Source organism: Cebus imitator, unplaced genomic scaffold (genome assembly GCF_001604975.1).
Source record: "Cebus imitator isolate Cc_AM_T3 unplaced genomic scaffold, Cebus_imitator-1.0 Scaffold14, whole genome shotgun sequence".
Classification (NCBI taxonomy): Eukaryota; Metazoa; Chordata; class Mammalia; order Primates; family Cebidae; genus Cebus; species Cebus imitator.
Window position 1 is genome coordinate 5,005,363 of NW_016107329.1, and position 25,372 is coordinate 5,030,734.

Genomic DNA, 25,372 nt, shown 5'->3' on the forward strand with positions numbered 1-25,372 from the left:
TTTAAATAAACATTTCCAAAAACTTGAATACAGAACTTAGGAACCATGAATCTGCACCAAAAAAAAGTTACATTGGAAAAAAAAAAATCATGAAATAATTACAGCTAACCTGTATTTAGAGATTAAAAGATTTTTAGGCAACCTATATTCTTTAGGAAAATAAAATGTTTGATTTTAGAGTAGATAACATGTTTACTAAAAGTTCTCACTACAGTACATGCCTATTTAAAATTCTACCTTTAAAGATCTTTAAACTGATTTTATATTGTTCCTTACCACAATTAGACTCATTGAAGAGCTCAAAACTAAAGCAATAGCACTTTTCTTAGCATGCACACACAAAATAATCTACCATTTAGTCATCTCATTAACTTATGTTTTCAATTTTTAAGAATAACCAAACTGTCTCAAAAATATTGGGCAACACTTTCTCTACTTGATGACATGTCTATGCATCTCAGGTAGCATTTTTATATGAATATCCTTTTCTTCAATGTTTTAATACCAGTATACTTAAACATATGTAAGAGTAAATGAGGCAGATTTTACTGTATAAAATTAGTCATCCTTAAGATTCCACATGCAAAAAAAAAAAAAAAAAAAAATTTCATAAAGTTCAAATGTGTCTGTCCTAAAAATAAACGTGCAAGTACACTACACAATGAAGATGACTTGACCATCTTAGCCTTTGACAATACAAAGCTAAGTCATTTCTGATGGCCCACTCTGAAAATGATCTAAGATTCCATAATTTAAAAGCATTTTTCTAGTCTTTATTAAGTATAATTCATGGTGATAATACTTATATCCTAAAACAGAGGCACAGGTTTGAGAATTTAAATCTTCTGGGTGTTGTTAGTCTTTCTTAAAGGTCACACTGATGCCATTTCATCTATTAGCATAAAGTTGATATTTGTAAAAATAGCCATTAAATACTAATTCACAAGTATATTTAATGTACATATAAACCCTATGTTAAAATTATAAACAAGAGGAAATATAAGTTCTAAGACTTCTAAATCGTTGACCATCAAAAAGTGAACCACCCTCTTTAAGACTTAACATAACTTTAAAAAGAATTGCTTCAACATATGAATTTAAGACTTTACTTTATTCAGCAAAATCATTTATTTACACAATGGGGAATGCTGGTTTGATTTTGTCAATGAAATAAAAACAAACTGAACAGAGACAATACTGAACTGTATATATATTTTGTATCAGAGTTGACCAACTGTTTCCTTACCTGTATCAGGAACATCAAGAGCAACAGTATCACAAGGACACTGGTTTAACAATACACCACATAGGTCCAGTAATACCCTGGGAATTTCCCAATGCAATTACCAACTTTTTCTTTTTTTATAAATATATAAAAAAACAAAAAGTCAGAAAAACCAGCATTATGATGTAGCAAACAGAGTATAACTCTGAAGTCAGTGGGGTCAGTAAAAGCCTTATCAGACCATCCATAGTTTTACAAAGTGATCTGCTCTTCCTCAGACCACCAATATAGAATCCAAACAGGTGAAAAATATATCACTCTTTAGAAGACAACAATGATCTGATAAGGATTTGACTTAGTGGAAGAAAAAATAATAATAAAAGGGAATTGCAGAGCATAGCCCCTATTAGAACAAGCTAACTTTCCGGATTTTACAAATTAAAAAAAAACAAAAACAAAACCAAAAAAACCACTTCAACATGAAGCTACCATACAAAGTTTTTCCATTTTTCTTTGTAAAAAGTTCAGAGTTTGCAATTTAATCCTGGGTTTTTAATGAGAAGGACAGTTTTGGCCTGGACTTCCCCTTGCCCAGGATAATTTTTTGTTCTTCTTTTTGTTGACGTTGTCGTTCTTGTTCTAGTTTCATCCTTTCCTCATGAATCTTTCTTTGTTCTTCAACAATTCTCAACTGTTCTTCAGCCTGAAAGGTAAAGGTAAAAATTAATGATATGAATGTATTAAAAATTATCATGTGTACCTCCAGAACAGGCCTATCTTCTTATGTATCTACAAAAAAAGTGTTTAATGCAAAAAAAGGGGGTAAGAACAAGGACTTTCTATGAATTCCATGCCTTCTCGTTATTTTGGTTATCAAGTGACAACTTACAATGACATGTGTCATAAAATTTGACTAAGGTCACATAGTTTAAGTGGTAGACAAAAAAGAATTGAGAAAATTAAAAGAGAACCCTTTATTAATTGTATTTACAATTCCTACCTTTCATTTTTAATAAAAAATGAACAAATTATAGAAAAGCGCTTATACATTTTGGAAATGGAAATTAATTTTTACAAATCACATGTTGAGATCACAACAGATTTTGTTCTGTACCTATTTTTATCTCTAACTTCAATGTATCAGATTAACAGATTATCAATTATAAACCAAGGCATGGATTTATTGAAAGAGTAGGTTATCTACCAATTACTATATTTATAGTTAGAAGGACTTACAAAAAAAAAACCCCACACAAGGAAAAAAAAATCTCCATTTGGGCTTTTGTGTGGTCAAATCATGCTGAAAAAAAGGGACTATATTATAGTATCAGTAGACAACCAAGAAACACTATAGACCCAATTACCTGAAGAAAACAATTAGAAAAACCTTCTGAACCTGGCTAACTATAAAGTGCTACCTAATTTCAAAGAGACACTGGTATAATTGATTCCACTCCTGCAGTGCCTTCAATTCCTTCCATGTCAAGCAACTTCTTTCCTGCATTCTTCTACAGAAGATTTCCCCCTTTACCAAAGTAAGGCCCTTCTCATGCTTCCTAGAGATATCATACACACATCTTCAATTCTCAACCAAGCACAATTTTAACCTTCTCCCCAAGGGGACATTAAGCAGTGCACGGAGATGATTCTGGCTGCTGCAACTGGGGATGACTCCTTGCATCTAGTGGGTAGGAGATGGGACAATGCTACACATCCTACAATGCAGAAGACAGCACCCACAACAAAGATGGCCTAATCACTGCCAAAGTTGAGAAAGCCTGTTCTAACCCTTGAATTTTTAGTATCAATTATCATGATTTATCCTTTTTCCTCTCTTATCTGACAGTGATGCTAAAACACTCACTGCATCCTTTGAACTGCCTACCTATTCCCACTCAAAGTCAAATTTTAGGTCATTGCTTCCATCTCCATTATTCTACTAAAATTATCTTCTGGATGGTCAAAAACTATCAAAATAAGTGACTTTTTCTTTATTCAAATAAATTCTTCTGTTCACTATGATTTTCCACACAATCACTTCTTTTGTCTCCATTGAGAATTTTTTAAAAAAATAAAGTGCAATGTGACTAGATTATACGCTTTATGACAGACGAAAATGGAAAAGGTAACAGGCCTCTGGTATGCAACACAAAACGTTTACATTTTATCTTAAGTAGCAAAAAGGGAAGAACAAAAAGAGGTGTAGACAGCAATGTGGTGAAGACTAAAAGGTGTTGGAGCAAATCAAAGTCAGTCAAGTAAGGTCGGAGATAACAAAGATGAGAATTACAAACAGTGAGAGAATCTGGCAAGGTAAGCAAGGTGGAAAATGCAACAGAGAGCTAAAATGTATCTTAAAATACACCTCTCTAAAACCATTTTCCTATGCTACATTTATAATACCTGGCTACTGGACACACCCACCTGGGAGACCTAGGACTTGCTTCAAAATTTAACATGTTCAAGATTTAAAATTCTTCCACTTTCTCCCTAAAATAAATCTGCCTTTTACACTTTCCCTTCTGCCACTCAAATTCTATTGCTGTGTTTCATCTCTTCCTTATTCAGTCACGTTAATTCTTGTTTTACATTCTTTACCTAGAGTTTACTTTCTTTTGTCAGCATACCATTTAGGGCCACGTTATCTTTGGTACATCTAAAATGGTGCCCATTTCCAGTGTGTCCTTCAATCCATCCTACACGACACTGCCAGACTCACCTTTCTTGACCATTGCTCACTCTTTCTTGTCCTCAAATTTCCAATGATACCTACTATCCATGGCATATAGCTTAACTTCCTAAATTGGCATGTTTCCCTAAGACTTAACATTTTCTGTAACCTGGCTTCAGCTGTGGTCCTACTAGTCTTCTATCTGGCTCCCCTTCTTTTGCTCATGCCATTCTTTCCTCCTATGAAAATCCTACTTGTATATCAGAATCCATTTCAAATAGCCACTCTCTTCCTTAGACTTTCACTGATAAGTACAACAAAAAGAATTACCTGCTTCCAGTTGTCATTAGTGAATTCATATGCCAATCACTTTATCCAGTTTTAAGAAATCACATTTTTTAAAATAAATCACACATTTAGGGTTAAGAGCTTAGTGTGTGCAACTGAATCAAGATGTAGTAGAGGTTCTTTGCATGTGTGCATGTGCCTAAGAAACATTTTATCAATATAAACACCCAGACTCACTTTCTTCTAAGGTTCTAGCTCAACCCTAGGAAAGCATACTAGAACTCTGGAAGGTGAGGGGGAAAAGGACATAAAGTAGAACATCACAACCTTAATCCGTAAGAGAAATCTAATTAAAATTACAAAGATACCATTTTTTTACCCTCTAAGAAAGAAATTCAAATGTGTGACAGCACATTGCTGTGGTTTCAACATGTCCCCCAAAGTTCATTATTAGAAATTTAATTGGCATTGTAACAGTATTAAAATGTGGGGCATTTAAGCAGTGATGAGGCCATGAGGTGTTCATCCTCATGAATGGATTAATTCTATTATCACCCAGGTGGGGAGTGGGTTGGTTACTGTGCGGATGGGCTCCTGATAAAAAGGTTAGTCCGGCCACGATTTCTCTCCCTCTAGGGCCCTCTCTGTCTAGCTTGCTCGCCAAAGGATGTCTTCCACCATGTGAAGACCTCGCTAGATGCCTATGCCATGTTCTTAGGCTTCCCAGCTTCTACAACCCTGAGCCAAATAATTTTTATAAATTACCCAATATCTGTCACAGCAGCAAAAAAATGGACTAACACACATATGCTATCATATAAAGAGCATTTTGACACCATCAAAATTGTATCTTCATAATACTTTATGCCAGCAAGTACATTTTCTGGAATTCACCTTATTATATACTTGAACACCCATGCAAAATTAATAAATTTACAAGGTTACATTATTACGAAAGTTTATAGAAAGAAAAAAAAAAAGAAATGGAAAAAACCCCAAACGTACACCAATATGGATTCACTAATAAATTATGGAAGCTATATAAAGCAGAATATTGTACAGCTGCTAGAAACAAACAAGAAAGAGGAAAAAAGGAGGCCCCTATGTTCTGCAAAGGAAAAAATCTCCAAGTTACACTGTTAAGTGAATAAAAAGAAAGTTCCATATATACATGCTACTTTTGTGCAATAAAGGAAGAATTAAAATATTAACACATTTGTATCTACCAGAATATGCATTTACAGACATTCTGAAAAGATTTAAAAAACCCGTAACTGAATACACCTTTTGGAGATGGTGTTGGTGTGGGGACTGGGGATGCGAGAAGAAGGGTAAAGGGACTTCACTGTTTCTCTTCCCAAAAAAACACAAAATTTGAACCATGTGACCATTTTACCTAATTAAAAACAAGTAAAGCAACTTCCTTCAGAGAAAATACTAATTCTGTACTTTAGATTGGGTAAAGAATCAAGTTTCTTCATTTAGGTCTACAAATACAGTTTTGTGTATGCATGTACAGAAGGGTTGATTTTTCTCTGGGACTACAGCTCAACAAGGTTAATCCCCAGTTTAAGCATACAGTGCCTACTAGAAGTATTTAATGCAATGATTTAAAAATGGGAACGTGAATATCCTGTCTTTATATACAAATACTGGTATTTTGTTCTACTATGGCTTTAAACTACTTACTCAATTACACTTTGATGAAATAAAACTATTCAAACACCAACAGTCATCTCATTTAATATAGTGTCTCTCAAGTGATGAAAGTTGGTTTCCTGTTCATCCACCATCTGTAAGTGTGGTATGATTGTATACCTTACTTGATAGGCATTTTCTTAAACCCTACCCTCTCTGCAGTAACTTTTTCTTTCCTGATAACTTTACTTGTCATAGAATATAACCACTGCTCCTGTCCCTGCTTGTTTCACATTTATGCAGAAGAAAGCAGTATTTGGATTGGGGGGTTTGGGGATGCATATACGTATTTATACAGATGAGAAATACTAAGCTCACTAACAAGTATTATGTGGTGGACAGCTTGGAGGCCAACGGGAAAACTTAACAACCACAACACCAGAACCATTACACTGGGGCAGATCCTCCTAGCCATTAAGCCCATAACCCTGGTTCAATCTCACAAAGGTGCTTTCAACCTTATAGCCCAAGCTAAAGAGTGATTGGTAAGAAGAAATACACAAAAATAAAATGTCCCATTATACTTAAAAGGCCTACTTACCCCTCCCAGTAATCTCTACCCTACCTTCTTTAACCAGAGAATTTACTGATTTTATAAAGATTACTTTTCTAAGCATTCTCCTCCTTAAACTGTCTATAAATTTAATCAAGGTAATCCCTTAGCAACAATCCCTTTAGCAGAGATACTAAAACCTAATATAAAATATAAAATATTTATATTTATATTTTATATAAATATAAAAACCTATATTAAATATTCTATTTAAATATATATAACAATAAAAATTTAAAAATCCAAACATAGAAACATTTCTTATCGAGTGATTATAGAAATAGAAGAAATACAGCACAATCAGAAACTATGCCACTATTCAGAAATGTGGCTTTCTACATTTTAAACCTTCCAAGAGAGCCTTATCCGCTCTGCCATTTTTAATTTTAATTCCTTCATCTTCCCTTCCATAACTTTTATAATGTATATGCCACTTTAGATAACCAAGGAATAAAAAAATATTTGATATGATTAGTTCTGACACTTGGTAAACTATGTCAGTAAATTTTTCTAAGGTATTCCACATGCCAATGTTAAATAACAGAAGTGTAAAACACAAGGATCCCCTTCATCCCTGTGACAACATATTTATTCTGACACTTACCTCCTTAGGGTATCTAATATGCCAAAACATCATTGTGGAATACCATTAGCTACCATCTAAATTCATACCACCACCTACTTCTTAACTCCCCTCTTGTGACCTTTATAACGTTAAATCATTTTTGAAACTTCAACCTTAGATAACATTTCCTTGGATTTCAGTTACCTGAAGTGAAGACAACTGTTTCAAAAGGAGGAAGAGACTGAGGTTGAGCTTGTATGCAGTATTATGTACAAAAAGCACACTGACTGAGAGCTCTGGAGAGACTGCTCTATCATTTTGCCTAGGAAAATCTGATGCCTTCGGGATTTTCTTTATACTTTCTGCTCTAAAATTTCACAAAAATGGTATTATCTAGATGTGGCTCTTTTAATCTTCTGTATCCTACATTCTCTCTTTCCCCCAGTTCTTCTGTCTTGGTCATTCACTCTATTCTGTGCGCTAAGTTGTCCTTAAATGCTTGAGGATACCTGGCATGAGTGTATTAGGAAAGATTACATCAGGAGGATCTTTTCCGGTTCCTACAACAAACTCCCCCTCACTCATCCCACACCACTCTGGCTTTTCCATACCCCTTCACTCAACAAGTCTATCAGTTTTCCCTTACAGTTTCTAAGAACTGCTACTTTGGTGATACAAGGCTCCATCTTTTGACTGGCCTTCAGTGGCTTCGTGTTTCCAGTTTATGTCCTACAAACCCATCCTTCACAAAGCCAATACACTCACTAGTGTTCAGGAATTTATTGTTTAACTTACTGTCCGAAATACATTAACATAAGGTCTTAAACCAACTTTTAATCTTAACAATCAGGAACAAACCTGTCACTCTCTGAAAATCCTTACCTGACTTACTGAAATCTTCACTTCAAATTAAAACATTGACATTAACATTTGGTGCCTTATTTTTCCTAAGTACTGTGCCATTTCAACTTACATAAATGCTCACTCTACTATAAGATACCCTGGTTCTTTTTCCAACAATGTAATTTCCTGTGGCCACTGTAACTAATTACCACAGGTGGATGAAATTTTTCAGTATCACTGGAACAAAAATCAAACTGTTGGTAGGGATACACTTCCTCCAGAGGTTCTAGGGGAGAATCCACTCCTCGCCTCTTCCAGCTTCTGGTGACTGCCAAGGTTTCTTGGTGTGTGGACCCTACACTACAAGGTCAATATGCTCAAATCTCTGTGTTTGTCTTCACATCATCTTTTCCTATGTGCGTGGATTCTGTTAGGAGTCTGGACACCTTCCTTCATCATGTCATCTACCTTTTTCATTCCTAGTTGGCAGTTTCTGCTGATTCAACATTCTAAGAAACCTCGGAAGTCCCCTACATGTCACATCATTAAACATAGCTCTCCACAGATCTTTCCTGGATAATCCCATCTATTTCTGGGTTTTACTGAGATAGTATAGGAACCTATGAGTTACATGCACAGTCTCTTCAACACTAACAAAAGATTGTCTAGGAACACCCTTGGCCTTCTTTCCAGAACTAGCTTTTCTAACAGGGAACATCTTTTACCATCTGAATGGTCTGAGGTTTTCCCAACATCAAGTGCTGGTGGTTCTTGTTATACTTATCAGTTCATTCTTCAATTTAGCTCTTCTTGCCACTTTACTATCAACAGAAAGAAACCAGACTACACCTTCGAAACTTATTCAGAATTCTTCTCAGCAAAATATGAGAAAGTTTTAAGTTCTGTCTTACATACAACTTTAGGACCCAATTCAGCCAAGCTTTCTATTATTATATAAAAAGCATCTCTTTCCTCCAGTTTACAATATGTTCCTAATTTTCTTCTAAGCCCTAACCAGAAGCACCTTTAAAATACATATTTCTGCCAACAGCCTTAATGGCAATGTATGCATCTTCTATCATGTAACTCAAAATTGAAAACTCTACCCTCTACCCTACTGTCCAATTCCAAAACCACTTCTACATTTCCAGGTAACATATTACTACAAACTAAATAGCTCAAAATAAATTTATTCTGGAGGACAGAAGTCTGAAATCAGTATCCCTGGGTTGAAAGCAAGGTATCAGCAGGGTATCTTCGCTCCTTTTAGAGTCTTTAGGGGGAGTCTGTTCCTTGTCTCTTACAGCTTCTGGTGGCTGCCAGGATTCCTTGGCTTCAGCCTACATCACTTCAGTCTTTAAAGCCAACATTTTCAAATCTTTCTCTTCTGTCTTTACTTAGCTTTCTTCTCCTGTCTGTGCAATATGCTAAAATTTCCCTCTGCTTCTCTCGTAAGAACACATGCGATGGCATTTAGGGCCCACCAGGTCATCCAAAATAAACTCCCCACTGCAAGATACTTAATCGCGGCCGGGTGTGGTGGCTCACGCCTGTAATCCCAGCACTTTGGGAGGCGGAGGCAGGTGGATCACGAGGTCAAGAGATCGAGACCATCCTGGTCAACATGGTGAAACCCCGTCTCTACTAAAAATATAAAAAATTAGCTGGGCATGGTGGCGCGTGCCTGTAATCTCAGCTACTCAGGAGGCTGAGGCAGGAGAATTGCTTGAACCCAGGAGGCGGAGGTTGCGGTGAGCCGAGACCGTGCCATTGCACTCCAGCTTGGGTAACAAGAGCGAAACCCCGACTCCAAAAAAAAAGATACTTAATCGCATCTACAAAAGCCCTGCCCTGCTTGTCATATATGGGTACATTCAAACTCTAGGCATTGGAATATAGATTATTTTATATGGAGGGAGGACAGAAGGCATTTTTCAGCCTAACATACAAACTTATTTAAAATAAATCCCTGCTTACATTTTTCTAAGAACTCCTAGAGCCATCTCTCTATTGTAAAGCAAGCTCTGGTTTATTTTAAACTTACATATGTGATACATAAGCAACTTTCAAACAAGGCATTATTTTTTTCCTCTTTCAAACTGGTGAGACACAGAGTGGTATTTACCATGATGAATTTGGCAGGGGGTGACAAAGATATTATTTCATTAGTAAAGAGATCTGTAAATCTAGAAATTGATAACTTGTATATGCTTTAAAACCCCAAAGAACACCCCCGTCTCTCATCAAAAGTAATTTGTTCTTCCTTTGACCAATGTTACTTATAATTTGCATTGTTTATATTTTACCATCTTGACAAGGGAATCGACTGAAGGTTTGTTCATCCTGCTGACACAACCTTCTGGAAGAGTATTTTATTCTACAGCAAAATCTATTCCCAATTTTTAAGTCTGCTTCCCTCTCGAAAAAAGTAAAATTCATATACCTTTCAGAACAGTATCTGAGATCTTCCCAGGCACATCATAAAAACACGATGAAGAAGACTTCAAAAAATTTTAAGCACTATTTTTAACAAAGTAAGATTAAAATTTTCCATTGTATTAACAGCCCTTCGAATACCTGAAGATAGTTATATGTTGCCAACACTAACTCAAGAACAAGGAACAATCTGCCAAAAAGCCATGACAAGTCATACTTGGATGCTTTATCTTTGTAAATAAAGTATGTTTGTTGGTTGGGATGTTTTTTGTCTCTGCTGATAAATGAAATATCTTGGTACACAATGTGGAACTGAGGAAAAAAAAAAAAAAAAACTAACTACCCACGGACTACAGCACTTAATAATTTTCATATATGGGTGAGCTCATGTGGCCAGGCTAACACATTCCTTATTAGTTATTACAGGGTTCAATCTGTGAACTTCTGTCACAAAAGCCTACTTAAAAGTCAAAAGTATGGCTTAAATTTTATTTCTTTACTATTATGTGATCATAAAAATGATATACATTACTTGCAGAACATGGAGAAACTGAAGAAAAGTATAAAGTTACACATAAGCCTACCAATTAGAGATAACTATTTTTAGCATTTGGGTTATTTTTCTGTCTCTTAAGATGTGCAAGTACGTTTCCCCAAATAACAGGATCACATTGGATATATAAATTTTGTATTTAGCTACCTCCTATTTTGTATTCCCCTGAATTAGCAAATATTTTTTGGCCACAGAAAAATCCACTGTATAATAATAATAAATCCAACAACATGGACACTTCTATTTTAAATAATCTTAGTATATCTTTGTATGTAAATTCATTTGCATATGATTCTATTTCATGAGACAAATTCTTAGATGCAAAATTAAAGTTTTTTATATTTACTGATTTACTGTTATTTTCTGAAACTGTTATACCCGTTTAAACTCCCATGATTATCATGTAAAGAGGTCTCTTTGTATCACTGTGGGAAAACAATGGCTTTGGGGGAGTTCTGTTATGGAAAAAGACAAGAAGGGGAAATTTGCCTCTCGAATGAATTTGAGATAATTTTCAGAAATGTATTGTAGCTGCTTCTCATCCTACTTGTGTATAAATCTCATTTTCAATTAAGAAATTAGTCTTCTTTACTAATCTGTAGGATCATTGTATTATTTTTTCACAGTTAAAATGTTTAAGAAATCTCCCTCACCACTTTCAGGGCATTTTAATTATTAACGTGTCTTTTCTGAAATCCTCTTTCCACACAAACTTCTTACCACATGTAAGGTTGGATAACTACTACTTAACTACTTTTCCCAATATCTCATGCCCTTGCCTTTGTTTTATTCTACTTCCCCAAAGGCCTTTGCCGTGTTTCATTTCCTCACACTCTTGTCCGCCTCCTAATTCAATTTCCAACTATCCATCAGGGCCCAGTTCAAGGGACTACCCCTTCGAGGAAGGTTACCCAGGCCACCCAGAGCAATTATGTCATTATCTCTCATTACCTATACCACTTACCAAATACTTCCATAGTATTAGTAACCTTTTTGGAGTTGTTCTCATTTCCAAAATATGTTAAATTATTTAAAAGCATTTAATGGCTTGTCTAATTTTTTCATCAAGTTGCTTTTCTCAACATAGATTTTAGAAAACAGTTACACCTTTGATCATATTTCCTCATTGATCATTTTCTAGAGACCAGAATCCTTCCCATTCTTCTTGCTTTAAATGGTATCAAAAACAATGACCTGCCCACATTACAAGCAATACTTTAATAGGACTTTGAATATATTTTATATAATACTTCCCAATAAACATACATAGAGATTAAAGAATAGAGCTCAAAATTGAGAGGAAGGGGAGGGAAAAAGGCAATAAAAGTGCAAGTGGGCCTCAATGTGTATGTACCTTGCCATCTTTACACATTTTTTGTCTCCTCCGACACAACTAATATCCTACTTTCCCTGTCAGCATAGGACTACCAATAGAACCACATAAACACTTTTCTCCAGTAGCATCAATTTCTTATGCTTCCAACTCTATCGAACACTGTAAGCAGATGTGTTAAGTATGTTCAAATTCTTACTCAACTTTTTCAAATCCAAGCCTCTTTTTCCCTCAGATTATGTTTTTACTTAAGTTTATCAAAGACATGCCATCAGAATAGTCACTCTGGGCAGGGAGCGGTGGCACATACCCAGCACTTCAGGAGGCCGAGATGGGTGGAACACATGAAGTCAGTAGTTCAAGACCAGCCTGACCCACATGGTAAAACCCGTCTCTACTAAAATAGAAAAATTAGCCAGGCATGGTGGGAGGCACGTATAATCTTAGCTACTAGAGAGGCTGAGGGAGGAGAATCGCTGAATCCAGGAGGCGGAGGTTGCAATGAGCTGAGATCGCACCACTGCACTCCAACCTGGGCAACAAGAGTGAAACTCTGTCTCAAAAACAAACAAAACAAAAAGTTGTCACTCTGATCAAATCTAAATCTGTGTGATATAGAAGAATGCTAATGTTAAGCATGGCCCATAGACCACTTACGATCTACAAACTAATCAATCCCCAATCAGGACAGATCAATAATAAGTCTTAACTGTATTTTGCAAAAGTAGAAATCTGAAACAAACTGGGATTAAAAAATAAAAACTGGCCATTTACTACCATTTGAGAAGTATCAGATTATGATTACCAATATTTTTTCCAGTAATCACACACCGAAAGTCTTACTTTTATTTTCATGGGGGCAAATCGAAGACTTTAAGGATAATGTAAGAAGGTCAAGCCATCCCTAGCTACCACAGGGTCAGAAGGGTTCAAGATCTTGGCAAGGCACACTAAGCTTCCAGGCCACCCACAAACTGAAGCCACCAGAACTATCTCTTTAACATGTCCTAAAAGGAGGTATAGTTCTATCTGGTCAGTAATTTTGCTTCAATGATTTAACTGTCATACTTTTTTCCTCTCTTCTGAAACATCCATGCCTCACAAAAAAGAGTGTATTTACCCTTCGAAGCTCAACCTTCTAATCTCAAATTCAGATTCATACTTTTCCTCTTTTTCCTATCTGCACTGAGATTCTCTCCTTACATAAAATCACTAACAAAACAAAAAAAATTATCAGATACTTATTCATAAGCATGTAGTAATATAACTTATAATGATTCATCCATTTCACATTCCTATTGCTTTTGCCACCTTAGCAAATTTTAAGATTTTCTTTGGAAAAGCAGATTAGAGCTTTCCAATAGATTTCATTATGGTCTCCACAAACACCAGGTGATATTTACCAAGAATCCATTGTGCCATGCTCACTAAGTTATCTGGAATATTTCTAGCATTATCTGTTACCTGGAGTGCACTATCTTTCAGAAGATGATACTCTAGAAACGACTGTCCCACATTAACTTTTTACATTCCTATTATTTATGGTACCCCTTCACCACCACTCTCAATGGGGTCCACTGTTAACTAATTAGACCCTCTCAGATGTTTTTCTGTGCATTTATAACCACAAAATTTCTTTATACCATGTAATTGGAGCTTACAACTTGCTTTTTCCCCAACTTTCTATATTATGTATTACCAAACACTCTGTTGTATTTCTTGACAGATTACAAAGTAGGGATAGGAAATTATTCTGGTGCACTCACTATCAAAATGTACTATCCACTCCTGGTAACAAGCCAACGAATATGATTTAAATACACCTTCAAGCTTTTGTTGTTGTTTCTATTAGTTTTTTTGGCATAGGAGAAATGTGAATGAGGTTAGGAAAGAAAAAACTGGGGATAGAGAACAAAACAATTTCCCCAGAAAACCTGTTTTTTAAAATCACTGCAAATTTTGGATTTCTGTCCAGACTGGAAGTAAAAATCTACTCAATTATTCCTAACGTTGCCTCAAAAAGCCTTTAAAGTTAGTCCAGAGAATCGCCTCAAAATAAGTCAAATTACAGAGCGCAAAAATCAACCCACAAAATCTGAAAAAAATAAAGCAAAATACAAAACACTCTTCATATACGCTTTATACTTACCAGTTTGGCTTGTGCTTCTGCAATTTTTCGGTTATTCTCTTCCAGTATTCGCTCTAGTTCCTCACGTTTTGCACGTTCTTCCTCCTAAAGGGGAGGATATGTTAAGATGTTAGAAAAACAAAATGTTTATTTTTACTGATAAATATTTACTAATCTTCCTCTGAACTTTTTTGATATGACTTACGGGGTAGCTTTATAGCTACCTTCTGTCTGATAAATGATAAACTGTGCAGCCACTAAAATTGGTTTCTAGCACTAAATTTAAATCATCCCTCCCAGTCCAAACAGCAACCAACTAAACCCTCCCTAATGATAGTTTCCTGGCAATTATTACTAATACTTTAATATCACACAAATCAACAAGGACAACTACAAAACTGGATAGTATTTACCAAATTAAAAAAATAATATATAAAATATAAATAAAGTGAATATTTGTCTCACCAATTATGTATACCTACGTATTCTTTACCTATACTCCTTTAATCAGCATTAAAAGTTGAATATTTACTGTCTTGTCCAGTGTCCTGCAGAGTGTGCTCCTCGGCTGCCATACGCGCCAGCTTCCTCTTTAAAATGATTTGTACTGTTAGCTTGGCAATACCTGCATCAGCAGCTCAACCATTTATAAAGAAACAACATACAAGGAAGGCTGAGCTGAGGAATGCAGATGTTTATGGTAAGAAGGAACAAAAAATGTAATTCATCATTCCTAAGGCAAACAATTAATAAGAAAAATACATTTACTGTTAGTGAAAAATACAAATGGTAATCCATACTTCATGGAACTACGGGCTTCTTCCATGGGGAAAATGGACTTAACATTCAGATGTTGACAATTTCGGAAGGCAGCTTATATTGTCATCTACAATCTGAACTGAAACTCAGAAATCCAGGGGATGCATGGTCAGGAAATAAAATTCTTCAACTTATTTTTTCTTGGAGAATTTAATGAGATTTTATAATGCAAACTGTATGAAGACTGCTTGATGGTTTGGGCAGTGTTCAGATCACAGCATACATATTCAAATGATTTTAATATTTGGAAAGACTGTCAGAGGGTTGTGTCCGTGTAAAAAAAAAATTGTTAATATGAAACAAAAAAGCAAATGAAGAGAAAAAAATCTTACTATGATTAATAACTCGCTACAAGACAGCACCATTACTCCAAAAAATCTTCGTTAAAAGCACTGTTATAAATAAAAATTTCATACATTCATTTTTATAGTCCGTGAAACCCGCTATAAATATAAGCATGTATATCTAGTTAAAGACAGGACAAAGGAAAATGCGTTTTAAAAGCTAAGCTTATCAGAAAGCAAAGAGATTTAGTATGTCAATTGTCCATAATGCAAAGATGAAAAATGACCATGAGTCATCATTATTTTGAGTCAAATATTTCAGTTCAAGAAAATACAACTACAGGATTTCCTATGTCACACACCAATGGAATTCATATTCATTATGCAAACCATGGTGATAGACACTCAGGGGTGTAAAGTAATTTGCCTTGAGTGTTTCAGTGACTTTCACCAAGTTTTTGGATCCTGGAGTAATCAGTGCAAACAAGCTATAAAGCTTCAGTAGCAAATTACTGTCTCACAGAAAGACATTTTCAACTTCTGCTCCAGCTGCTGATAAAACAAATCATGTGTTTAGCTTGACTCCAGACAAGGACAACCTGTTCCTTCATAACTCTCTAGAGAAAAAAAGGAGTTGTTAGTAGATACTAAAAAAAGTGGATGAATAATCTGGATATTTTTCCTCAAAAGATTCCTTGAAACACATTAGGAAAATGGAGGGCCTTATGATCAGAATGCTAGAATTAGTCCATTGTGCTGAAGCAGGATTTAGGGGAGGGAGTGAGGGATAAAAGAAGGAAAAAAAGAAGAGTGAGAAAACCTATTTATCAAAGCAGGTGCTATCACTCAATGTTAGGCCCTGCTCTTTTTAATCTGACTGAAGGCAAAAGCCTCTCACAGTCTAGGTAACAGAGTGACAGAATAGAAGAATATACATCCACAGGTGGATTTTTAACCTTTTCCCTTTACCACTCCCTGTCTCCCCACCGTCCTCCCAAGAAAGAATGTAAGTCCTGCAGCCATGGCAAAAGTTTCAAACACTTCTCAAATAGACAGCCAGTTCCATTAAATCAAAAAGTATCCTTGAATATGTTTTATAAAAGCTTCCAACTTTTAAGTTATCAGTCAGCACTTCTGAATAGGCTAAAAAATTAACTTTCGCAGCAATGTTAAGTTTAGACGAGAAAGGAATTAGATAGTCTGTATTCCATCTCTTTCTGAACTGAGCAGGAGGCAGAACCCAACACTGAAAGTTTTGCCATGGACTGTCTCTACTTTCCAAACGACCGAGCGTTACCTCTCTAGCTTTTTGTGCTGCAAGCTCAGCTTGTCTCTGTCGCTCGAGTTCTTCGAGCAACTGCTTTTCCATGATGCGCTTGGCTTCCTCCACCCTTCGGAGAACTTCTCGTTCAATTTCATCCTTCCTTTTCTCCAGTTCTTCCTCCACCCTTTTTGCCACCAATTCTTCCACTCTTCGTGCTGTTTCTTCCTCGATGAGTTTTTCTTCTATTTCCTGCTGTCGTCTAGCAAACAAAGAGGAAAAAATGAGTTAGACGTTTATTTTTAAAACTCTCTGTTTAAACAAAACTAGTTTTAAGTCTATCAAGCCATTGAGCCTGATATTATTCAGTGATTTTTAGAATTCATTTTCATGTCACATTTAAGGAAATGGCAGATACCAAGATGTTAACTGATACAGAAATTCAAATGAATATAAAATCTTTTTCTCCTTTATCATATTCTGAATACAGGAAGGCAGGTATATACAAAGAGCCTAATTCATAAGTTCTAATTTAGAAATGATTAATCTGAAACAGAAAATCTACTTCTGTTATTGACTTTATAATCAGAGGACACGCTGTCAAAATATATGGATTTGTTCATTTTCTTTTGGTCTGGGGCTGAGCTAACGAGAAGTAAGGAGAAATTATGTAGCAGGCAACTGAGACTGGCTAAATTCATTTCCCACTAAGCAAAAAGAGAATAAACGGATCGAAGAGATTCAGACTGCTGGAGCAATAAGTGCAGAGTTTTTACTGAAAATATGACCAACTTAAGTTTTGAAATGATGTAAGAGCTTCATAGTTCCTCACTGTTTTTTCTTCCTTTTGTTAATTTTCAATTAAAACCTCCTCTAGAAATGGGAAAGTGGGTAAAAGAATATTTTTATTACCAGAAAAAGTTCAACAAAGCATGCTACTACAGTTTTAATTACTCCAATCCCATTTTGATATTATAAACCAATTTACTCAAAATAAAATTTTGTACTGAAATTACTGACATTTATCAAGGCACCACTGTGGAAATCCTGCACATTTTATACCAATGATGTTCAGAGATAGCCACTAATTGAAAATTAGTATGAAGAAAAAGAATATAAGTGATGATCTCCTGTTTTGGTGTGTTAAAAATGATATTTTGCATAAACTATATACTAAAATTAATTTCACTGGTTTCTAACATGACTACTAGAAAGTTCTATATTGCATTTATTGTTCATATTACTTCTACTAAATAGCACTCTGAGACAATAATTTGTGCAGAATGAATAAAGTCTGAGGCTCTTCCAGTATATCTAAATCTTAAGAAGCCAACTCATGTTCCAACTTTCTCACAACCCTGAAAATTAAATAAAATCTGCAAGCTTTATCTTTTGATGACTCATTTGACATACATATGAGAGTCATTTAATTTATATGTTTAGTAAAGACTTTACAGCTTCTAAGTAACCTTTTAACACCCCAGTCCACTTCAACTCAACTCTATTCTTGGGGATGATTCAATTCTCACCCAAGGGTTCTCAAATTCCTGTTACTTATTCACAGTGATAACACACTAACATCAATGTGTCTTAAACAGTTTGATGCATTTCAGTTTCTACACTCTTCTGTCAAGGAGACAGTAGGTACTTGAGAAAGTGTATTTTCCTTTAAGGGCCTAGATGTTTGCAATACTCATTCTCAGGAATCTGTTGTTTGTTTCTTAAATACTTCCCTTTCCCCTCCCAAAACTAAGTTTTAAAAAAGATATGAAAGCCTAAGACTTACTATGCCCCTTTTCCTTAACTTCCAATTAAATACAGTACAAGAGTGGTTTCAATAAGGCTTTATCTACAGCAGCTCAGTATGAAAGCAGATATCCTTCCCACTACAAAAATAAAAAATCAAATCACCAAGAACACATAAAAGGAAATCAGACAACAATTTCAACAGAAATTAAACTACATTTCAATATAAAATGTTGTTTCTCTACTTCATCCAAAGGGAAAGAGAACTAATAAATGAAACAAGGCTGACTAATATTGAATCTGGATAATGGGTATACAAGAATGATGATAAAAATCATCATCATCATCTACCTTTGTGTATATGTAAATTTTTCATAATAGTTTAAAATGTATATATATACTCACTCTTGCTAGTTGGTTCTTCTGAAATTAGTAAATGTAGAAAAACCTAAGAAGAAACTTAATATTTAAAATTTCAAAACCAGTACTGTACAATGTGACTTTTAATTAGCAATGCTAAGTGGATTATAGTACTATTAAAAAAAAAAAGATAATGTAACACAGTTCCAATTAAAACTCCACACAAAGTAGAAAGAAGGCCCTAGGAGTAGAAAGTTGCCATCTTAACTTAGGAAAAAAGACCTGATACTCAGGGTTATTTTTCTGACAGCTAAGCCCATCCCTAGGCAAAAGCACAATGGCTACAGTGCCTCATTCACAGATTTGGTCAGTAAGGAGAAAATGAGCCAAATAAATTTACTTACAGCAAAAGTCAAATCAGAATGGTGTCAGCTCCCTGCTTCTATTGCCATTGATTACACCAAATCAGAGGGCCCAGATAACAAGCAATACAGGCAGGCTGTGGGTTGCTCTGTTGTTAAGGAGTCAACTCTAACTACATCTCAGTGACTTTATAGCCCAAAGGGTGGGCAAGTGGAAAGTCCCATGCGCAAATGAAACACTGGAGAATGAAAAATGACCTAGTGTGGTTTCACACAAGGCTGCTTATCTCCCTTTGTTCCTGGAGGAACTGCAAGGCATCTCATCCATTCAACAGGCAGGCTTCAGGGTACCAGAGCAAAACTGCCTACAAGTGTTAGCAAGAATATAATTTTTGCTGTTTTTCTTGGTAAAACTAAAAATGCTACTTCAGTAATCAGAAAAATTTTAAATCACATTTTAGAACCAGTGCTGAAGGAAAGCTCAATTTTATCCCCTGACCAAACACTTAATTCAGCAAACCAATGAGCACATATACAACCGAATTAAGCATGTATTCATCTTTACTAATGGCAAATTCATCATCATAATCAATGATAAAACCACTATTACACCTACTCTCATAAAAGGCACTGGAATGTTCTTGAGTGGGTCATTAGTGTCTTGCAAAATAGATGTCATCTAATATCTAACAGTCTATTCACTCCTTAAAACCCTTGCTATAGTAGTTGTCACCCTCATGATGCTCTTTTCTCTAATCTTTTCCTCATGCTCCTCTGATGAATATCCATTCCCCTGCCAATAATACGTGATACTGATGAAAAGCGTTAAAACAAGATCTTCAAGGTTTTAAGTGGAAATGGTCCATTAATACTAGGTCCCATTTTCTTCATGCTCTCAGGTATTTTAAAAACACTACTCACAATAACTTTAAAATGGAAACTATTAAAAACAAAACAGCAAGACTCCAGCACTCCAGCACTTAACAGAGTATTACTCCATACAGAGTGACTGACACCATTAGTTAAAAACATCTTTAAAATGTGGGAACTCAATACAAAGGGCTTACTTCTAGGAATCGCATAATAATTATTAGCAAACAGTATTTACTTGTGTAGTGTAGGTAACAAATAATATTGAGCCAAAAGCTTTACATATCATGTCATCATTTAAATCACATAATTATTTCTATGCAGTGGGTATGTACCTCATTTTTACTGAGGAAACTAAAAACAAGGAGCTTAAGTTTCTGGACTCAAGCACACTGGATGTTGCTGAGCTGTTTCTCTGAACCTAGGTAAATATCAAAGCTAATGATCTCAAGCAAGCACTTATATACCACCCTACACTAGTTTCTGCAGGACAAATGAGAGAAGCAAAGACAAGTGCATAGAATTAACCACCAAAATAATAATAACAACAAAAGAAGAAGAAGAATTTTAAAAAAAAGTATAGGCTGGGTATGGTGGCTCACACCTGTAATCCCAGCACTTTGAAAGGCTGAGGTAGAAGGATTACTTGAGGTCAGTTCAAGATCAGCCTGGGAAACACAGTGAGACTCTGTCTCTACAAAAAATAATAAATACATAAATACATACATATTCGTAACATCAGCTAGGCCTTATAATGTTCTGTCAGAGCCTTAATCTCCAAAAATATGCGGTCCCATATACTCAATTTGTTCCTAAAAGCTCTTCTTTGCTCTCACAGTGAGCTGTCCTCATATTCTATTTCTAAGAATCACTCGTATAGATCCCAGTTCAGTGTAGATACTCTAATCTAGAAGGCTGTTAATCTGTCATGTAGTTGAACACTGAGGATATTCTAACTAAGGATATCACAGGCTAGAGTTAAGTTACTATGCCACTGACATTTTCCTGATTTGCTGCAAGTCACTATCAGCTATTTTTTCAACAGTTAATACAACATGCATGCAGACATCTCAAAAGAGCAGTTAAGAAAATGGTGCTACTGGTGTAGGGGAGGGGTGAGAAGAACACGGCGAACGGCTGGGACACGGAGATGAGAGGGAGATCTTTTGAACTGAATTTTGAACCATGTGAACTGCCTATTCAAAATTGAGGGCAACAGTGTTCAAAAATGTAAAGGCCTACCTTTTAAGAATTAAGATTACCACTCTTAAGATCGTGTCTTAGTTCACAAGGCTCAGTCTGGCTCCATATTTTAAGTATTGAGGTCCATTATATGCCACCTATCGTCCAGATACTTTAAATACATTATCTTCAATTTTCACAATAAGCAAGACAGATAAACTCCATTTCACAGATTAAAAAACAAGGTCAGAGGTAGGTGATTTATTCAACACCTCAGAATTTTAAGTGGTAAACCAATAAGGTTTCCAATCTTACCAAATAATTCCTAATTAGTTAAACCCAATGGTTATTTTATTGTCTTTTTCCACCTAACTAGACTTCTTGCAAGTGCACTTGACACTATGCATTCTTATCATATTCTTCTGCTTCTACCATGGGTTTTTCTCCCTCTTCCCAACTTCAAATACAGACATTTCATAAGGTTCTTTCAGTCACTCTTCTCTCTCCACACTCTCCCTGGGTCATTCCATATACTCTCAAGGTTTCACTGACATTCAGTGAAGCCCCTCTTAGCTAGGCTTCAGTCTCACATTATTAACTCTGGATAAACTCAGTCCTGTATATCCAAAACTAGTCCTCACAGTGGAGGCACCCTGAAATTCTCTTATCCCCTTTCCCTCTCCCTTATCCACTATTCATAGTTTCTGACATTTTAACCAGTACCTGCCACTTGGTTGTTACCACTGAAACATCTGGTAGATAAGTTGCATAGCCACATTGTAAGCTTTCCTGAAGTCCTACATTTCATTTAACATACCCTAAATGTTTCTTAAATTTGTCCCTCTTGTCCTTTTCAACAACCAACCTCACTACTCCTGTGTAAACTTCTGTACCCACCTCTTTAGTTTCCATCCCATACAACAATTAAAACAAAAAAGGCACCATGTCATTTACCTGCTTAAAATCCTTCCTGTTTCTAGGATGAAATCCACGCTCTTTAATTGATATACAACAACCCTAACATGATTCTCAGCCTCTATTTACCTCTCCAGTCATTCTATGACTTAAGTATTTACAGAACTTTGTGTTCTAAGTCAACAGTCACCTGATTATTCCACTTTAAGACCATTCCTCCCCCACCCCCATTTCCTTTATTTTGACAGGAGTTGGGGGAGGAGGCTCTATGATCCACTTATGTCCTACACCTTGCCTGACACTGTCACATTCTTATATCCTCCACTCATTTTTTAGGACACCCACACAAGACAGTTCATATAGTTTATATTACTGTCACTCCTATTTAATGATTTGTCTTTGAGCTAGATCAAGATCTTGGAGAAAGGCCAATCATCTTTATATTAACAGCACCTAGCACAGTGCCTGGCACTTACTAAACGCTCAATAAACATTAGCCAAATGAATAAACTAACCAACAGGATACAAAGACTGAAAACTATTTCCTTCCATTCCCAAAGCTCCAACACTTAAGTCTTTCCACTGTTTCTTTTGCATTGTTTCCAAGGCATCAGAATATACCAAGTAATGCCTACTGCATGGCACCCAGGAATTTAGTGTACAGGTGGCTGCTAGCCCTGGCCCCTTCTCCCTCCTAAATACTATTGGCAGTTTGTGTCTTCTCTCAAACCAGAGAACCCTATATATAGCTCCTTTATTTCCCATTATTTAATTCCTGAATTTCTTCTCTGCTGTCCATGTGAAACTTGCTAAATGCTTCTATTTATTCTTTGCATACCAAGTTTCTTCTCATATTTCCTACCAATCTTAGCATTCTAGTAAAAGGCAAGTCATTACTCTTTGAAGGTCTCCTTTGTTTTCACATGAAGAAATTATCACAGCAATGTCTTATTCATACGTTCATCTATTGATATCTAAGAGCTTTACAGATAAGGACCTTGTTCCAGACCCAAAAGTTGGATTTTATAAAATCAAGGTTTAATGTGAAACAATTACTTTGTGTTTTCATATATGCCACTGACAGTCCTAAGTACAGAAAAAATGAGTGCTGCAGGTATTTTAAAGGAATGTTGGAAGCAAAACAGCTCCAGGTACAGCTTCCTCTGTATTATTAGTGCTCCAGTCCTACCTTTTGGTAACTTTGGTTTTAGAAACAAACTGTGTGTGTGCTGGAAAACTTACCTAACACAATTCCAACTACAGAAAACTACAAAACTCCCAGACAATTCAGTACACATAAACTCGCCTCAAGAAAATCATAAATTCAGTAACGTTCCTGCCTCATGAGCACTTCTAAATATTCACTGAAGAACTGACCAAGAATGGCTGGTTAAATAAGGAGTTAGTACGACTGTTCAAATCTATTTTTCAATGTAGTTTTTGGGAACTGAATACTCAGCACCAAAGTATGAGGATCTTAAAGCAAAACATACAACAAATCCCTACATTTTAAAACCCAAATGTTCCTTTAGTTTGGGATTATCCACTTCTATTTTCATAGCCTACATGAAAGCTGACTTTTTCAGAAACACATTGTAACTCTAGTTTTCATTAAATAAAAACTCTTCATGTGAGCAACGCCAAAATAAAAACATGTATTCAAGTGTCTTCTGAAGTAGTACAATTTAAGGGAAACAACAAAACTACACGTGTTTGCTAGAGGAAGATAAAGTTTAAAAAAAAAAGAGTAGGCTTTGGGATGGTGATTACACAGGTGAATTCAAGGATCAAAAAACTCATCGCACTGTACACTTAAGGTCTCTGCCTCCCCCCCCCTTTTTTTCACATCTCAAGAAAGGAGTGAGGGTGTAGGCTCGAGGGGAAAAAAAAAGCAGCTCCGACAACTTAACAGGAACACACTGAAGTGAGAAGGCAATTTCCTGGCAGACCACCTAAAGCGTATGATTCCCGACAGTACTTCTACCCTGTACCAAATTTGAGCCTCAACAGAATGCTTCTGGCCAGCTGTGATTCGCATCTCAAGGTGAATTCCCTTCTCTTTCCTTCTGTCTCCTTCTCAAGTCGACCTGGAAACGCTCCCCACCCTCAACATCTGCAGGCCAGCTCGCTCCTGGCCTCCCCCGCCGACGCAGCTTTCGGACTTCACTCTCAACTCCACCCCTACTTCCGGGACACCACTCCTCTCTCGCGCCAAAATCGCGTTCTCCCATTTAAGCCCTTTCTGCCCCAAACCTCAAATTTCTGCCCAGACTCCGCACAACTCCTGCGTCTGTCCCGCCCCAGGCTTTCCAAACGCCAAGCCTCCCCGCCCCGCCACCTCCCTGGCCCCTTCCCGCGGCCCGTCCCCAGCCCCGCACCGTCCCCGCCATTCTCCCCGCCCGCGCCGCGCCGCCCCGGCCCCTCCCACCGCGGACACTCACATTTTTCGCTGCCGCTCGAACTCCGCTTTCTTCTCCTCCTCCTCTCGCTTCTGCTTCTCATCCAGGCTGCTGCGCTTGCTCACCGTGCGCCCGAAGATGTCGATGCGGTCGGGCGGGGACGAGGCGCGCTCCCGGTCCCGCTCGCGCCGGGACACGGCCGTGTTGGTGGAGCGCGAGCGGGACCGCGACTCCCGCCGCCGGTTCCGTTTACTTTCCCGAGATTTGGAGCGCTTCCGTACGCGCTCCTTGTCCCGGGATCGCGACCGGGACCGGCTGCGCTTCTTGTTGTGCTTGCTGCTTTTGGTGTGCTTGGAGCGGGACGAGCTCCGGCTCCGAGACCGGCCCATCCTTCCGGGCGACGCTCTGACTAACCACCGCTGGCCTCAGGCCCCTCACGCGGCCGGTTCCCCTCGCCTCCGCCTTCGGACGCGGGCTGGAGGTCCCACCGAGGCCAGAGGAAGGAAAGCTGTTGGACAGCGGACTTTGTGCCCTTTCCCGACGTCTACAGTCGCTACGAAGGCCGCCTCCAACGAGAAACCCGCAGCGCAAGGCGACCCTAAGATGGCAGCTACGGCTGCACCGGCCGCCCTTCCCACAATACCCTGCGCGGAACGTGCCGAAGCGTGGGCCCCGCCCCCTGACGATTTTTGCCGAATGCAGGCGGGCGCTTCCGAGCGCACTCGTTTTTTTCCGTCAGTTTTGGCGGAAGCCTGAGATGCAATAAATGGGAGACGCTGACTTTTGCCTCAGTGTACTTTTTTTTCCCTTCCTGGTAAAATGCCAACGCCATGTTGAACGAATTAAACACCTTTTAGTGTGATTTAAGTAAGTCCCGCTTC

The 25,372-nt window shown here is 37.1% G+C and overlaps 1 protein-coding gene across 3 annotated transcripts; it reads right to left on the reverse strand.

Moving 5' to 3' along the window:
- Positions 1-1,092: 1,092 nt before the first annotated feature.
- On the reverse strand, positions 1,093-25,139 carry ARGLU1 (arginine and glutamate rich 1). 3 transcript variants are annotated; one of them, XR_001817319.2, is made up of 4 exons: positions 24,534-25,139; positions 14,826-16,919; positions 14,315-14,398; positions 1,093-1,928 (listed from the first exon to the last, which is right to left on the reverse strand). XR_001817319.2 is itself a non-coding variant. In XM_017501621.2 (4 exons), the coding sequence occupies exons 1-4, from the start codon at positions 24,878-24,880 to the stop codon at positions 1,764-1,766; spliced, it is 822 nt and encodes a 273-aa protein (XP_017357110.1). In that variant the 5' UTR covers positions 24,881-25,137; the 3' UTR covers positions 1,093-1,763. The 3 variants fall into 3 exon arrangements, 1 of the variants encoding a protein (XP_017357110.1); XM_017501621.2 differs by having other exon boundaries at positions 16,694-16,919; positions 24,534-25,137; XR_001817318.2 differs by having other exon boundaries at positions 14,315-16,919.
- Between the last annotated feature and the right edge of the window lie 233 nt (positions 25,140-25,372).

What these genes read in the sequence shown, in the direction of transcription:
- ARGLU1 (XM_017501621.2), bottom strand. Translation starts at nt 24,880, where the DNA reads ATGGGCCGGTCTCGGAGCCGGAGCTCGTCCCGCTCCAAGCACACCAAA. An exon ending in TTCGAGCGGCAGCGAAAAAT is followed by an intron (nt 16,920 to 24,533) that starts GTGAGTGTCCGC and finishes TTTGTTTGCTAG; the next exon opens with ACGACAGCAGGAAATAGAAG. An exon ending in CAGAAGCACAAGCCAAACTG is followed by an intron (nt 1,929 to 14,314) that starts GTAAGTATAAAG and finishes TTTACCTTTCAG; the next exon opens with GCTGAAGAACAGTTGAGAAT.